Source organism: Ricinus communis, chromosome 2, assembly GCF_019578655.1.
Source record: "Ricinus communis isolate WT05 ecotype wild-type chromosome 2, ASM1957865v1, whole genome shotgun sequence".
Classification (NCBI taxonomy): Eukaryota; Viridiplantae; Streptophyta; class Magnoliopsida; order Malpighiales; family Euphorbiaceae; genus Ricinus; species Ricinus communis.
Window position 1 is genome coordinate 7,712,815 of NC_063257.1, and position 17,088 is coordinate 7,729,902.

Here is a 17,088-nt window from a genome sequence, read left to right on the forward strand (position 1 = left end):
TTACATGTGATAATATCTATGCTAATTAATGAATGATATATTTGATAATTATTTAATGAACTAAAAATTAAAAAAGAAGCTATATATTGTGATACTAAGTACTCCACCAAATTCTCCAACGCACGTCCAAACCCAAACCCTAACCACAAGGTTTCTTTTTTTTTTTTTTTCTACCGTCGGTGGCTTTTTTTGTCGTCAACGGTAACTAACTTCTTATTCATTTTTCTTTTTTTCTCTAGTAATTTTCTTCAACCACAATAGAATTATGAAATATTTCCATCTTATTTATATGAGTTGATTAGAGTTTATAGATTTTAATTGCAAAATCTCTTATACTTCTTTAATAGTGAATTTAGAGAAATAGATGACAAATCAAAGATTTAAGAAAGAAGATCCATGACTGCTAAAGTTAGAATAATTATATCCGTGGTCACTTAACTTTGAACTTGGTTTCAATTTGGTCACTAAACTTCAATTTGTTTCATTAAGGTCATATAACTTCAATTTGGATTGCAAAAATATCACCTTCGCCATTTGATGGTGGTGTGGTAAACGAAAAAGTGAGGAGTACATTTAATCGAATAAGGAAAGAACATGATTTATGTTCTAATGAGGAGCAAATTTTGTGAAGAATAAAGAATAGAAATTAATTAGGGTTAATGTTGTGAAAAATTAGGAATTTCAATTTTCAAACATGAACTTTATATGTAAGTTAGTAAAGTTAAAATAAAGGGGGTTTAGTTAACGATGGTTAGGTTATTATTATGTTAAAAGAGAGTTAGATTTAGGTTGGAAATCTGTTAACGATTGGTTATTATTATTTCTCTTTCATATTCACTATTTAACCCAACCTAAATCTAACTCTCTTTTAACATAATAATAAACTAAATCTAAATCTGTTATAGAATCATTAAAAAAAAAAAAGCATTAAAGTATCATAATCATCCGTGTGAATTCTAATTTTAATCTTATAATTAGTAATTTCCTTTTTAAGTTTTATATATTAAGAGAAAGAACTTTGTATTTAATGATGTAGTAGTTCAGAAATTAAGGCCATACTTAAAAGGTACATGAGAAACTAGTTCTAAAAGAGATGTGATTAAAGCTCAAAATGTATTTTACTAAATTACTAATCCGCTCGAATTAAAAGTCTTCTGAGTCAAGCCTGCGTCTCAGCTATTGTGTTGACTAGTTAGCTACTGCCCGCTTGAACTTGCAAGCCGGGAAACAGAGACATCTTATCGTGTTTTGTTTTTCTTTTCAATTATTACCAACGGTCTTAATTACTAGATTTTGCCAGGTCTTCGAAAAATCAATCACAAATTAATCAATGTCCGTGCTACGTATACTGAAAAGACCAAGACAAATTTCCAATGGCCTTATAAAACACCAGCTGAACTCATCTGCTTTACATTCAAGAAACGTCCAAATAAAAGAGAAAAAGGAAAGTGTGTAGAAAGGCAAAAGTAGGGGCCATGGATTTCCTTAGGTTGCTAGTGCAATTCGGAATTGTTACCGTGCTGTTATCATTAACACAAGCAGCAGAACCTCAACGCCAGCCTGATTGTCCTGATGAGTACTCTTGTGGAAATGTTTACATCCCATACCCATTTGACAAAAGGGCTGTAGCCTGAACCAACAATTTCTCATGAACTGTGATGACAGATCTGACCCTCCAGTGCCATTCCTGCAAGATTCAAATATCAAGATCTCAAATATAAGCATAGATGGTCAGTTAGAAATTCTCGGACGTGTATCCCAATATTGCTACGATGTGCGAGGATATGATACACAGAGTATATGGTTGTCAAGTTTCTCCATATCTAAATCCAATAACAAGTTCACTGTCATTGGCTGCGACAGTTATGCCTATCTTAACGGCATTCGATACATTCAAGGGAAAAATAAATCGTACAGCTCTGGTTGCATAACTAAATGTGCTAAAAAAGAGTTCGTGGAAGAAAATTCTTGTTCTGGTAGCGGGTGTTGTCAGATAGCTATTCCTGATGGATTATATAATGCAAGTATCACTGCGTATAGCTTCCAAAACGATTCTAATGTGTCAAAATTCAACCCCTGCACCTATGCTTTTATTGTAGAAGAGAACAAATTCAATTTCACTTTGGCTCATCTTCAAAATATACCTGAACATGAAGAATTTCCTATGGTGCTTGAATGGACAATTGAAAGTGAAGATTACCACTGTAAGTATCATGCCAAAAAAAAAAAAAAAACCGCCGCCTGATAGTGATAACATTTTGGGGTACCGTTGTGAATGCGAGGAGGGTTACCGCGGGAACCCTTATGTTGGCTGCACAGGTACATTTTCAATCCTTACAATGTTGTGTTATGTTTCTTTACTTATTTTATTTTGTTTCATTTTCATTTTATCATTACTTTGGAAACCTGTCAAAAAGAAAGTTAAAATCCTTAGTATAGGAGGTAAAGATGGACAACGGTTTGTCAAGTGTACCTAATACTTTAGTTGGTACCACCTAGGGTGGTAGCCTGGCCGGGAAGTCTTTCACCAAATGACTTCAATTCCTGGATACAAATCTTTGTTGGGCGGTTTCTCGAGGACATTTTTCTCAAGAGCGCCTATGACTATGACTGCATTTTGGTTAAGTCTCCCTCCTTGCTCCCGAGTTTGGTACTGTGATGACAGGTTTAGGCCCAGTTCAATCTAACTGTGGTTCTACGAATATTCTGCAGTGAAAGAGAGTCTGTATAGTCACATCTAGTGAAAATTGCTATCAATAGTCGCTCAATCTCTTTCTTTTTTTCTAAAAAAAAATACTTTTTATTGGTTATACTCAGATAAATAGAATAGGTATGCCTGGATCGGTGAAAAGGCTTTAGTTTAGTTGCACTATATCATATCTAAGCCAAGCATAATTACTAATTGATCTTGATTGATCTGTAGACGTGGATGAATGTGGAGATAAAGATCTCAATAACTGCACACATACACATCTATGCAGTAACACGGATGGAAATTATACATGCCATTGCCCTGAGGGATACCGTGGGGATGGAAGAAAGTTTGGAACGGGTTGCACCCGCAAAGAATTGCCACTTATTGTTATCTCCCTAAGTAGGCAATTTTGTTCGTCTTATATTATAAATCCTTAATTTTCTGATCAACACAGTTATGAAATCCATAAAAACAATTGACCTAACTCTGCTTTTGAATTTTAAATATAGGTGTCGGAATAGGCTTTGTAGTCTTGGTTGTTGCCAGCTCTTGGCTCAACTTGTTCTTAAAGAAAAAGAAGCTCATCAAACTTAAAGAGAAGTTCTTTGAGCAAAACGGTGGCGCAATTTTACTAGAGAAACTTTCCAAACGAGAAGCAGGAACCTCCTTTGCAGCAAAGATATTCACTGCCGAGGAGTTAAAGAAAGCAACCAACAATTACGATGAGAGTAGTATCATTGGTAAAGGAAGTTTCGGCACTGTTCATAAGGGATTTTTAAAAGGTGATAAGAGTAGTTGCCATTAAGAAATCAGTAACAGTTGATCAAAACCAAATTGAGCAATTCATTAATGAGGTAGTCGTGCTGTCTCAAATTAACCATAGAAATGTGGTCAAGCTCTTGGGCTGCTGTTTAGAGACAAGTTCCTCTACTAGTCTATGAGTTCATCACCAATGGTACACTCTTTGACTACATCCACAACCAAAGCAACGGATCAGCCCTTTCTTGGGATACTCGTCTCAGGATAGTAGCGGAAACTGCGGAAGCACTCTCCTATTTGCATTCTGCAGCTTCAGTCCCAATCATTCACAGAGATATCAAAACTACCAACATCCTCTTAGATGCTACTCACATGGCAAAAGTATCTGATTTTGGAGCTTCAAGGCTAGTCCCGGTTGATGAAACACAGTTATCAACAATGGTGCAAGGAACTTGGGGATATTTGGATCCAGAATACTTGCATACAAATCTCTTGACGGACAAGAGTGATGTCTATAGCTTCGGAGTAGTCCTTGTCGAGCTACTAACAAGCATGAAAGCACTTTCTTTTGATCGTCCTGAGGAAGAGAGAAGTCTGGCAATGTGCTTTCTTTCTTCTGCGAGAAAGCGAGAACTGTTTGGGATTCTTGATAGTCGTATAGTAAATAAAAAAAACAAACAACAGATCGAGGAGGTGGCAAGGCTTGCAGTAAGGTGCTTAACAGTGAAGGGGGAGGAGAGGCCTAGTATGAAGGAAGTTGCAACAGAATTAGAGGGCCTGCGAAAGATGGAGGTTCATTCATGGTTTCAGGTGAATCCAGAAGAGACAGAGTACTTGCTTAGTCAAAACTCCAACGATTTGGGTCATGGTAATGTCAGTAGTGCAAGTGCTGCAGACGATAGTATGAAGGACCGTGTCGTTTCATCAGTCGGTGATGGTAGATGATTTTGTTCACTTTTTCCCATATATGTCCCTTAGTTCCAGTCAGCAGCTCTTTGCTTGTCCCTGTTTCAAGTAACTTCTGTTCCCTGTTTGTAGAATTTTACATCATTTGGATTTAAAAATTACCTAAACAATGTATTCCAATTCCCAAATCATAGTCAATAGGATCAGAAACTTTAAATTCATTGATGCCGACTGAAAATTATAAACAAAAAGAAAACATACCACCAATAACTAGAAATTGAACAATAATGATTAATCTAGAACCAGGAAGATGGTAAAATTGTGAGGTTCCTCTCTTTATTGAGCTACAGTATACTCGTGGTTCCCACTTTTTGTAAGCTTGCCATGTATGTTAAATAGATTGTCCAAAAAAAAGAACAGGTACTGTTCACCAATGGCTGCCAACAAATACCAAAATATTTTTGTTTAGCTCAGAAAATTAGGGATAACCTCATACCCATGCTGTAAGATTAAAGTAAATGAAGTCTCCAACTTGACTCTTACAGATTCTTGTCACAAAAGAAAATGTACCTGGAGATGAACTGGAACAAATTTATATGTAAAGAAATCGCAAATTGGCCAGTACATAAGACCATTTCTCAACGTGGGGAGCACATCACGCTTCAATCTAGCAGCAATCTCATCACCACTTTCACCTGAGTTAGACACCAATGCAGTAGTAGCTCAGGAAGGAAATCAAACTATTTAACAAGAGTACCTTCACCGATGAAACCAGTACCTTGCAGGGCAGCATTGTAGGAGAAGAAAACACTGGCATTAGCAGGTCCATAAAGAGCCTGTCCCATAAAAGTCTTCTTCAAGGTAGAGAAGACATCACGCTTTGGGAAAGCTTTTGACATAAGATTGAACCATATGTGCTGTGATGGTCCTAATAATACTAGTCCATATGCAGCCATGCGTGTCGTTCTTATTAAGTCAAATGAAGAAGAAGATGATAGCATCTAATTAACAACATAGCAATTCATAAATATAAGATTAGCTCCTTCAAAAAAAATTCTACAATTAAAATTTTCAATATAAAGGATAACTATTAGCATTTTAGAACTTTCGTCGAACACCTATTAGGTGTTGTATTAGTCTCGAGCTAGACTTCAAATCGTAATGTTGCGGAATTGCAATAAAAGAAAAGGAAGAGTTTACGTTTACCTGGGCGGTGAAATCAGCAGCGGCGAAGATAAGAGAAGTTGTGATAGTTTTGGTGAGAATTGGGCGAGAATTGAGTTTCCCCAAATACCATTCTATAAACCCGACTTTAGATTTCGGTGTAAATGTAGAAAAGGAATGCGAGAGAGAAGAAGGAGAGCGTTTGGGTATTTTTGTATTGGTGAACTGATGAGGGTAGAATCTCCATTGTTGAGTTGAATGGTTATAGAGGCAGCGTTTGCTAATAATATTTCTCACTGAAGAAATGCTGCTCATTTTGATTGAAGAGAAGAAATGAAGGAAAGAGTTTCTCTCGTTTTTTAGCGTCGGGAGCTCTCAAGTGTCAAACGCTACGCGCAGAAAAGAGAAAAATCGTAGGATTCGCGAGCGAGAGAGAGTCCGCAACGGGCCCAAGGCTAAACTTTATTTGTAAGTGACCCTTTTTTTTTGGTCGGAAGGAAATCAACTGGTAGTAATGTGGCTTCAAAGCCCCGCTCAGTATAACTTGAATGAAGTACAAATAATATATAGGCCTAGACAGACTAAACACATAAAACCAATAGGGCTCAAAGCCCTAAAGAGCCAGAAACTAAGAATTGGTAGACAAGTTAAGATCCAGAAAAAGAATGGCCTATACGGCTACAGAGAATAAATTACAAAACATCGCAAAGATAACACCTTCTTTGCATAGAATCCCTTAGCGTGATCCTGCCATCGCTTCAACTGGGGCTAAAGTGACTAGGCCTAATATCTCACTGTTTGACAAAGGAGATTTGTTGGCCAATTGCTCGCTACTCTGCCTGACAACGCCGCAAAAAAACCCTCTACTTGAGAGAAAATACAGATATTGGTATAAAGTTTTCCAGATAAAAACAACCCTATTTTCGTAAATCAGTGCACATCCTAACATTTTCTAAATTATGAATTTAATTTTCCTTTATATATATATACTTCCTAAACATCGTCAGTTTCTAGTAATACGACGCTAGTCTCTATATCATTAAAACGAGACAACATTCTTTTAAGACAAAGGAAATAAAATAAAATAAAATTGCACAACGATGGAAAGAAGATTTTTATTCTTTGCTTTCTCTCGTTTTTAGCTTCAATAGCAGAAGGTTAGAAAAGAGAGAACGGTAGGAATTTGAGGGAAAGGGAGAATGGAAGACGACAGACTTAATAGTAGCATCAATGGCGGTTGGAAGCAACATACAGCGATGGAAAAAACAGAACTTTTTAGTTCAATGAACTTCAACAAGTAGTTTCTTCCTCATTTGACGACGACAACAATTGATATGTATCTTAATCAACCCATCTCAATATGGGGTTTCGTTCTATGGCTAGATTGCTACCTAGTTTGGTCTGAAATGACGAATGGTAGAGGAGAGGAAAATTAAGGCAATTCAATATTCCGACAAGATATGGACAATTAAACCACAACAGAGAACTCTTTTATATGCCATCTTTCCTACCTGACTAATTTTATTGCAATCAAGCTTTGTTTGAAATTTGACAAACAACCTTCTGCCGTTAAAACCTTAGGAGAAACTAGCGTAGAAGTTCTTGACATATCAGTGGAAGGACAGCTACGAGTAGCTACAGCAGCAGCATATGATTGTTACAACGAATCTGGTGGTAGTACTGATTATAGAATCCCCAGCCTTAGCTTTCCCAAATTCCCAATTTCTTACACCCAAAACAAGCTCACTGCGATTGGCTGCGACACCAACGTAATAATTAGAGGATATCAGGCGAAATGGAACGCAACTGGATGTGTATCGTACTGTGATAAAATTGAAGATGTGATCAATGGGACATGCTCTGGCATGGGTTGCGGCCAAAGCTCCATCCCTGGAGAAGTACTGGATTTTTTTGTATATCTTGACTCATTTTTCCAGCAAGAATATGTATGGAAATTTATTCCATGCAGTTATTGTCAAAGCTTGCATTGAAAAGTTATTTTCTTACAATGTTTTTTTTGTTTCATATATACAAAAAATATCTCACTAGTTTTACACGTGTCTAGCTCCTATTGGTGTCAATATTCTATTAGCTCCTCTCAAATTGGAGCATACAGATTCTGGATGCCCAACTTGGAGATGGAAGCTTGGAATAGAGTGGTAGAAAGGGGCTTTGTAAAAGAATCACCCAATTATTTTGATGAAGGGACTGGCATAGGATTGATGATTCCACGTTGAATTTTTCTCGGATAAGATGGCAATTAATTTCTATATGCTTGATCCTCGCATGATATACGAGATTCTCGGCAATTCTGATGGCAGATAAGTTGTCACAATACAGATTTGCTGGAGAAAATGGGAGCTGCAAATTCTGAAGGAGAAAGTGAAGCCATTGTATCTCACATGTCACTACAGCTATAGCTCTATACTCTGCTTCACTTGAAGAGCGAGAGACTGTTTGTTGTTTCTTGGACTTCCATGAGATCAATGTTGAACCGAGAAAAACACAGAATCCAGTAATGGACTTTTTGGAATCAGGGCATGAAGCCCAATCAGAATCACTGAAGGCTTTAAGCTGGAGATCACCTGTTACTGGGAAAAATAAGCATTGTCCTGGAGTCCCTTTCAAATATCGGAGAACTCTATGAGCTGAGGTCAAATGAGCATCTGTAGAGGCTTGAAGAAATTGAGATAACTGTTGTACTGCATATGCTATGTCAGGTCTAGTGTGGGTTAGGTACAACAGCTTGCCAACTAGACTTCTGTATGTTGTAATGTCTTCAAGAACTTGCCCCCCTTGTTCTAGACAATTTCTCAGTAGATGCTATCGGTGTTAGTACTGGTTTAGTTCTAAGAAAACCAGTTTCTTGCAAAAGGTCTAAAGTGTATTTTCTCTGGCATAGGTTAATACCGGTTTTGGACCTGGCAACCTCTAATCCAAGAAAAAACTTGAGTTCTCCAAGATCCTTAATTTGGAAAGTATCATGAAGCAATTTTTTTACCTTTACAATTTCTGTCATGTCTGAACTTGCTAAGACAATGTCATCCACATAAATAGCTAAAGTAATGAAGTTTGATCCAGTACTTTTGGTAAAGAGCAAGGAGTCTGAAGCAGCCTGTTTAAACTTCTGAGTATGCAATGCAGCAGTTAGCTTTGCATTCCATTGTCTGCTTGCTTGTTTCAATCCATACAAGCTCTTCTTTAATTTGCAAACCGTATTAGTCTGCTTAGGCTGAAAACCAGGAGGCAAATCCATGTAAATCTCCTCTTGTAAGTCACCATGCAAAAAGGCATTGTTGATATCAAGCTGACAAAGGTTCCAGTCCTTCGCAGCAACTACGGCCATAAGAGTTCTGATTGTGGTGATCTTTGCTACAAGACTAAAAGTATCAAGAAAGTCAATGACAGACCTTTGAGTATATCCCTTAGCCACGATCCTTGCTTTGTATCTTTCTAGAGTCCCATCAGCTTTAAGCTTTATTTTATACACCCATTTACAACCAATAGTCTGCTTGCCCTTGGGTAAAGGAACTAATTCCCAGGTATTACTTTCTTCTAAAACAGCTATTCTTCAGCCATTGCTTGTTTCCAACAGGTATGTGAAATTGCTTGATTATAATGTTTTGGTTCAGGTAATATTGATGTATTACATATATAGGACTTGTAATGAGGTATGTGAAATTGCTTGATTAAAATGTTTTGGTTCAGGTAATATTGTTGTATTACATATATAGGACTTGTAATGAGGTGAGATATTGTCATAAGATAGAACTTGAGAAATATGATGTGGTGTGGTTCTAGGTTTGGGCAGAGAAACTTTAAAATCGTGAAATTTTGATGGCAGGTGAATATTTCTAGTAGGTCTAGGAGAGGGTTGAGAAACAATACCTGAATTAATTGGAGGAGACTGTATTTCAGTAGTAGATGAATGGAGTGGATCAACTGTTTGTGAATCTGCCCTTTTGAAATCTTCAAGTGAACTTTCATTTTGATAAACAGGGATAAGAACATTATTGGACGGTATTGTAGCAAAATTCTCTTTAAATGGGAACCTGTTTTCTATAAATGTTACATCTCTAAAAATAAAAATGCTTTTATTCTCTAAATTGTATACTCTATAACCTTTAGTATTTTTAGGACAACCAATGAAAACACACTTGATTGCTCTAGGATGCATTTTTGTCTTAGGATGAGGTAAAACAGAAGCAAATGCTAAACAACCAAAGACTTTGAGCTGATCATAAGAAGGTTTGACCTTGAAAAGGATCTCAAAAGGAGTTGACTGGTTTAAAACTGGTGTTGGGGTCCTGTTAATTAAAAAAGCAGCATGCATAACACAATCAATCCAAAAACAAAGAGGGAGATTGGCTTGAATCCTTAAACTCCGTGCAACAGAGAGAATATGCTGGTGTTTTCTCTCAACAATACTATTTTGTTGAGGTGTATAGGTGCAAGAAGTTTGATGAACAGTCCCTTTTGATTTGTAAAAATCGGTCATTTCAAATTCTTTGCCATTATCAGTTCTAAAGCATTTAATCTTGACTGAAAACTGAATTTCAACAAGATGGTAAAAATCAATTATCAAATGTCTAGCTTCTGACTTAAGCTTCATAGGATAGATCCATAGGAATCTGCTCTTGTCATCAACTATGGTTAAAAAATATGAATGACCATATATACTTTTGGTAGGAAATGGTCCCCAAATGTCTAAATGAATAAGATCAAAAATTGAAGTAAAAAAAGAATTGCTAACAGGGAAAATAGGCCTTTTTTGTTTAACTAAATGACAAACTTCACATTCAAAGCAATTATCATTAATCATATCATTATGAAACTGATCAAGAGATTTCATTACTTGTTTAGAAGAGTGGCCTAATATGTTATGCCACAAAGTAAAAGCAACGAGTATTATAGACATCAGAGTATTATATTGATCCCTTGTAAAAGTAATAGGACCATCATCACCAAATTTGTTAAAAGAGTTATCATTGTCATAATTCAATTGATATGCCATATGTTCAGTAGTTGAAAAATTATGACTGTCAGAAGAAAAAGATGCAACCTGGTTTGTAGAACTCAGAAAATTCTTGCTTGCTCCCTTGTATCCCGGTGGGAACCCATTCTTTCTGTAACACTTGTCAACAGGATGCCCATACATTCCACAGAAAGTGCAGGTAGGCTTTTTGGCCCCATTATTTGAAAAAATTCCAGAATTGCCAAAAAATATCTTTTGACTATTACCAAGGTTAAATTGTTGGTTTCCTATCTTCGGCCTAAAGCCATTCATATTCTTCAAGTGTTGATTATGTCCAAGATTAAAACCAGTTGTTCTACTTCCAGCATTCATATTGAATTTCCCAACAAGCAGTATATTTGAATCACAAGAAACTATAGCAGCACTCAAAGATCGTTCATGTTGAATCACAATAGCAAAGATTTCATTCACAGGGAGCATTGGTTTCATCATAAGAATCTGGGACATTTGGACAGAGCAATTTTCATTTAACCCTTTAAGAAACTTTAAGATAAAATCTTGTTTCCTGTATTTATTGGCAGAACACTCACAAGCATGCAGAGGTCTCAAATTACATATCTCATCCCATAAGATCTTCAAGTGGGTATGATAAGCAGTAACAGAAAGGTTACCTTGCAGAGAGAAGAATTCCTGCTGAAGATCAGAGATCCTTATAAGGTCACCTTATGAAAAACGATCATATAGGTCTGCCCAAAGATCGTATGCATAGTCCAACCACATTACACTTTGCCCAATTTCTGTATTAAGAGATCTCTATAACCAATAAAGTACAAGATTATTGCATTTCAACCAAGCATTATAAGAAGGATCTTCTTCCCTAGGAACCTTAAATGAACCATTAACAAATCGAAATTTGTTCTTTGAAATCAAAGACATCTTCATAGATCGTGCCCAGCTATAATAGTTGTTGCCAGTTAATTGAGAGGAGGTTAACATGAGATATGGGTTTTCATTTGGGTGGATGTAATATTCATTATTCTGATCATCGATCTTGAAGGTTTGTGTAGAATTAAAATCTTCAGTAGCCATCAAAGATATTGATAGGAAATTTCAGATGTGATTAAGAAGGGAAAGTGGTCGTTAATCAAACAGACAGCTAGCAACCAAGAAAAACAGCAACAGAAATAGCAACACAGTTTTTTTTTCTTTTAGACCGACGAAGCCCGAACTAAGCGGGTCGGGTCAGATATGATCTCTGCGATGAACGAATCTTTGATTCGAGGACCTCGCTGTAGGCACTAAAGGCTTCTTTCATTTTTTGTTCTTATGGTTTCATGTTTAGAAAGAGAAGAGTAAGGTTTCTTGAAATGAAAAGAAATAGAAAGAAGGAGAGAGAAAAGAATGCTGGACACTTTGGAAACAATATTTTCACCAGCACTGCGTCGCTACTATAGCAGAAGACACAACAAGACATAGTAGTAGATATAGCAGTAGCAGCTGTGAAGACCCATCAATACAGCAAGAAGATGGAAGACACAACAAGACAGCAAGACGCAAGACCCAGCAACACAGCAAAAATTTCACAAGACGTCGGCGCTACTGTAGCAGCAAGACATAGCAACACAGACCCAATGCAACACAGCAAGACTCAGCAACACAGCAAGACAGCAATACACAAGCAATTTAGCTCTAATACCATGTCAAAGTTCTCTTTTTCTTACATTGACAAGTTGCTTTCTTACAATGTTTTCTTTGTTTGATATACACAAAAAATATCTCACTAGCTTTACACGTGTCTAGCTCCTATTGGTGTCAATATTCTATTAGTTATGCATTTATTAGTGACGTAAATGCATATAACTTCTCAACATTGGATTTTAATGATATGAGGAATCTGAAGAAGTTTCCGGTTGTGCTTGATTGGGCTGTTGGGAATGAGACATGCAATGATGCTAAAAGAACTCCAGAAACCTTTGCTTGTAAGGCAAATAATAGCATATGCTATGATTCTGATAACGGACCAGGCCACCGCTGCAATTTCTCTGATGGCTACAAGGGAAACCCTTACCTTGCTGACGAATGTAAAGGTAAAATTCTTCTGCATTGTTTATTTATTCTTCGAAACTATAGTCTATAAGTTAATTTTGAAATTTAATGATAAATAGTTCTTTTGTCATGATATTAAAGTAATTCTAATTAGATAATATATAAGTCAAAATTGTGAACATTTCTTTTTAAAATGAATTCCACGTTAATTTATTAATATATTCTATAACATCAAAATATTTAATTTTATTATTTTCATTTTACTTTTTCTCTCATGTATTTATCTCAACTTAATAAATTTTCTTGAGAATATTAATTTGTTATTTGTATAGTGTAAGAGAGTAGAGAATTATTGATAAGTTTGTATACTTTTTTTTTAATGACAATAAGTTTCATAATATTAATCGGAGACTGAAATTTTAAAGCTGTTTTAAAAATCTGTTATTTTCAACCTTTAATTATTTGATTTATTAAAGTGCTAATGGAGAAAATTTTGATTAGGCTGCTCTTTTCTTGATCTCACAATGTTAGAATGTGCATATATGATGTCCGACCTAATGCTTCATGCGAGAGTAGAGAATTAAGAGTATAAATGTACTCGTATACCTAAAATATTTACTATTAGAATATGATGAAAGATTTTGTGCACCTAACCTACGTGTCTTCCATATAGGTGTGAGCTTGGGTTTTGTATTTGTGTTCCTGGCCATTTCGCTAGTTCTTTTGGTAATCCAAAGAAAAAGCTTGGTGAAGCTAAGAGAAGGATATTTCAAGCAAAATGGTGGTTTGTTGTTAGATCAATTACTCTTTAGGAAAAAATATTCAGTAGAAGCAGCAAAAATATTTGCAGAAAAAGAATTAAGGAAGGCAACTAATACTTTCAGCAAGAGTTTGGTCATTGGAAAAGGTGGCTATGGTGTAGTGTACAAAGGAGTTTTATCAGATAATAGAGTAGTTGCGATTAAGAGATCTAAGGCAATTGACGGAACCCAAATTGAGCAATTTGTCAATGAGGTGATCATCCTTTCCGAAATCCATCATCCGAATGCAGTACCTTTTTCCAACATCTTCATGATGCGCCTTATGTCACGACTTCACTGCCATGGGAAACACGTTTAAGGACCAGAACCTGCAACGGCACTCGCATATATGCATGAAATGCAGATCATTCATAGAGATGTCGAGTCTGCTAATACACATTTAGATGAGGAATTCACTGCCAAAGTTTCTGATTTTGGAGTGTCAAGATTGGTTTCTTTCGATCAAGAACAGGTATCAACATTGGTTCAAGGGACACTTGGATACATGGATCCTGAATACTTCCACTCAGGAATTTTGACAGAAAAGAGCGATATTTATAGCTTCGGAGTAGTTCTTATTGAGTTGCTAACAGGAAAGAAAGCAATTTGTAGTGAATGTAAGGAGAAAAGTCTAGCCTTGTGTTTCATTTCTTCGCTAAAAGAAGATTGCCTTTTCGAAAATTTGGAGGATAGAATGGAAGGAGAAGGAAATGCTGAGCAAATTGAGAGAGTTGCAGAGCTTGCAAGGAGTTGCTTGAGAATAGAAACGAAACAAATATTGAAAGAACTTGAGATATTGAGGCAGTTTGGGAAGCAAATGCATTTGAAACTTGGAAATAATTCGGAGGAGTATTTTATGTGGTATGTGCTATTTCTTTTAGAATGATTCGTACACTAACTCACTATATGAATATTATTATTACAATGATATTTATAGAATAAAAATAAAAATAACCAAAATGATGGTATATAAAAGAATTACGTAGTTAAGAATTATCTGTATATTGAGTTATTATGTAAATCATTTTTTGTCTCTTTGGTGCCTATAGTTGTAAGTGATAGCCCATTTTTTTTTCTTTTCAAGGAATTAAGTGCAAAGAGTCTTGGATGGATTTTACTATGCAATAGTGAGGTATTAGCTCTAATTTCACTTTTGCAGAGGATTACAGCAGTGAGGAGATATGAAAACAAGCAAAAGACTTTCTTTTTTTCCCCTCTTCAGCGGGTTATTAGCAAAATAAATCGAAATACTCTTTAATTTAATTAAATAAAAACTCGAAAATTTATCTCATTTGTTTTTATTTTAAGTTGAGGTTTGAAGTAGATATACAATAGATTTTAATTTCATAAGCTTTTTTTTATGTATAAAATGGTTAAATATTGTAAATAAATTATTAATGTATGCAAGTAAACTTTATAGAAAACTTTCAATATATTGGATTGAATTATTTTTACAACAATGTAGGTACTAATCTCCTTTTTGCACAAATTGAATCCATAAACTTTAACACTGTATACAAGATTTTGTGGAGAAATTAGTAAAGACTTTGAGGGGAAAAGATGATATGAATCCAATTGGTTAGAGTTCACTTTACCCCTTTGTAACAAACAATGGGGAAAATAGTTAAAGAATTTGAAAACAGATATGGAAAAGCTAATGAAGAACCATTATGTAAAATAAAGAAGCAAAAAGAACTTAAATCGGCTCGTCACAAATCAATACTTCTATTCCAAAATGATTTTTGCGAAAATTACAATATATGCCTGTAAGGTTACTTATCTCCATTAGCATTAATATGATCTATACTACAAGGAATACATAAACAGGCTCACTTGTTGAGTTCCTGATGATCATCTTGGTCCATAATGATGAACATGGATCTCTACTCAATCATCTTTACAATGTCTCCGCATACCAATTCCTGAGAAAATTTACAAGATAGTTTGCTTCCCTTGATAGCACATATATATATAAAATATACTCATTTACAAAAAATTCTGGCTGCTTTCCTTTTGAATCCTGATCGATCGGTCTAAAATCTCAATGTTACTACATGTTAGAGAGAAGAATTACAAGAATCAGAATTCTTGAAACAGGGAAGAAATTAACTAGATCTTCCCGTCTGACGAAGGAAGACTTATATCAGCTTTCGTCATTGTGGAAGATGATACATTGATAGAATTTGTGCCTTTAGAAGGAGAAGAAGAAGGAGTAGGTAATTTCTTGGGTAGCATTTGTTCCCAATTAAATGCCTTAGGCGACCTTGAAGCTTCTGATGGTGATAAAGATGAAAGAAGGATGAAAGCGAAAAGAGCAAAGAGCAAACACTTTTGCCTCCAAGAAACTAACATGTTGATGGAATAATAGTAGTGAAGAGATAGATACCTTGAGCGGTAGCTGTTATCTCCTTTATTAAGGTTCAACAAAAATGGCAGCTTTAGAGAATTTGAGGCAGCAGACATGTTGAGTGATGTATGGAGACTGCCAACTTGTTTGCTTGAGGAAAGATGTGCCAATGGCAGACAGTGTATGTTTTATATTACTAAACTGTTAAGCAACTCATGTTCTTGTTCTCATAGTAATAAGAGAGAGAGAGAGGAATTTGAGGGTTTAAAATATTCATATGGGACCACTCATTAGAGTATTAATGTAGTAGTTAATCTTTCTGAGAAGAAATCTTTCTTGTCGGAGTTGTTCAAGTGATATAATTAGTAATGTCACTTTGATTATATGATATTTGATTAATTTAATAAAATTTACACGAAAATATATATTTATAATTATTTGATATGAATATGTATGGAATAAGTTTTACTTACTATGACATCGGATTTTTGATAAGCATGTCATAAATATATATATATAATTATATTAATTGAAATCGCCAAAAGTTTTTTTTGTATGTTCTTTTTCATATGAAGTATATATATTTTATTTATTATTGAAATATAATTTGATTAATAATAAAAAAAAAACAAGTGTAATTTAAAAGTACAACCATATGCTTTAATTTTGTTGATAAAATTCTTTTAGTTTACAACCGGTGGTTATCATACACTATTTATAGTAAGTATTTTAAATTATGAATAGATTTTTTGATTTTTAAATGAATTTGTTTGTAAAAATATTAACAAAAAAATTCATCATTAATATTTTAAATTTATTAAGATCCATGAGTACGTCTTTAAAGAAATATTCAAATTTCATATAGAATCATTAAAAAACATAAAAGATTTCAGTAACAATTAAAAAGGACATATAAAAAATTTATATATATTAAATCAAAATAATTATATAAAATAAAATAAAATAAACCACACAATACTAAGTTAAAAAGAAACAAATTTGATAAAGAGCAATTCTCCATCTATACTAACAATAAAGATAGAAAACGAAAGATAAATAAAGAAAATTAATTCAATGAAAATCTAAAGTTTATTATTCATGTCTGTGATGTGAAGTGATGATATATTTGATTGGCCTTTAATTGACTGAGTTTTAGGGTTCCAACAATCCAACTTAATCAATCGAGAAGCCACAAATCATAGTTTCTTTTTCTTTTCTTCTTTTTAAAAATTGCATATGTCTATATCACCGAGTAAATTGTTAATGATTTGATATTAATGCTTATTCAGATAATTATAAGTTTGCTTCAAAAAACCTTAGATAACGTTAATGTGTCCGATCCATTCTTATGATAATAATCATTTCCGACATCGCATTATGTAGTGGTAAGCATAGG

The 17,088-nt window shown here is 34.8% G+C and overlaps 2 protein-coding genes and 1 pseudogene across 3 annotated transcripts; 2 read left to right on the forward strand and 1 right to left on the reverse strand.

Annotated features, from left to right (window-relative positions):
* The first annotated feature begins 1,304 nt into the window (after positions 1–1,304).
* On the forward strand, positions 1,305–4,527 carry LOC8270947 (annotated as a pseudogene).
* Positions 3,521–6,179, reverse strand: LOC8270946 (protein SYM1). 2 transcript variants are annotated; one of them, XR_007214841.1, is made up of 5 exons: positions 5,567–6,179; positions 5,139–5,361; positions 4,931–5,055; positions 4,622–4,797; positions 3,521–4,482 (listed from the first exon to the last, which is right to left on the reverse strand). XR_007214841.1 is itself a non-coding variant. In XM_002520230.4 (4 exons), the coding sequence occupies exons 1-4, from the start codon at positions 5,837–5,839 to the stop codon at positions 4,705–4,707; spliced, it is 714 nt and encodes a 237-aa protein (XP_002520276.1). In that variant the 5' UTR covers positions 5,840–6,178; the 3' UTR covers positions 4,564–4,704. The 2 variants fall into 2 exon arrangements, 1 of the variants encoding a protein (XP_002520276.1); XM_002520230.4 differs by lacking the exon at positions 3,521–4,482 and having other exon boundaries at positions 4,564–4,797; positions 5,567–6,178.
* Positions 6,180–6,937: 758 nt separating this feature from the next.
* On the forward strand, positions 6,938–14,404 carry LOC8270945 (wall-associated receptor kinase 2). Its single transcript, XM_025157541.2, is given in 7 exon segments — positions 6,938–6,961; positions 7,060–7,490; positions 12,324–12,586; positions 13,219–13,590; positions 13,593–13,665; positions 13,667–14,206; positions 14,395–14,404. Coding segments are annotated over 7 exon segments (1,713 nt in total).
* The last annotated feature ends 2,684 nt before the right edge of the window (positions 14,405–17,088 follow it).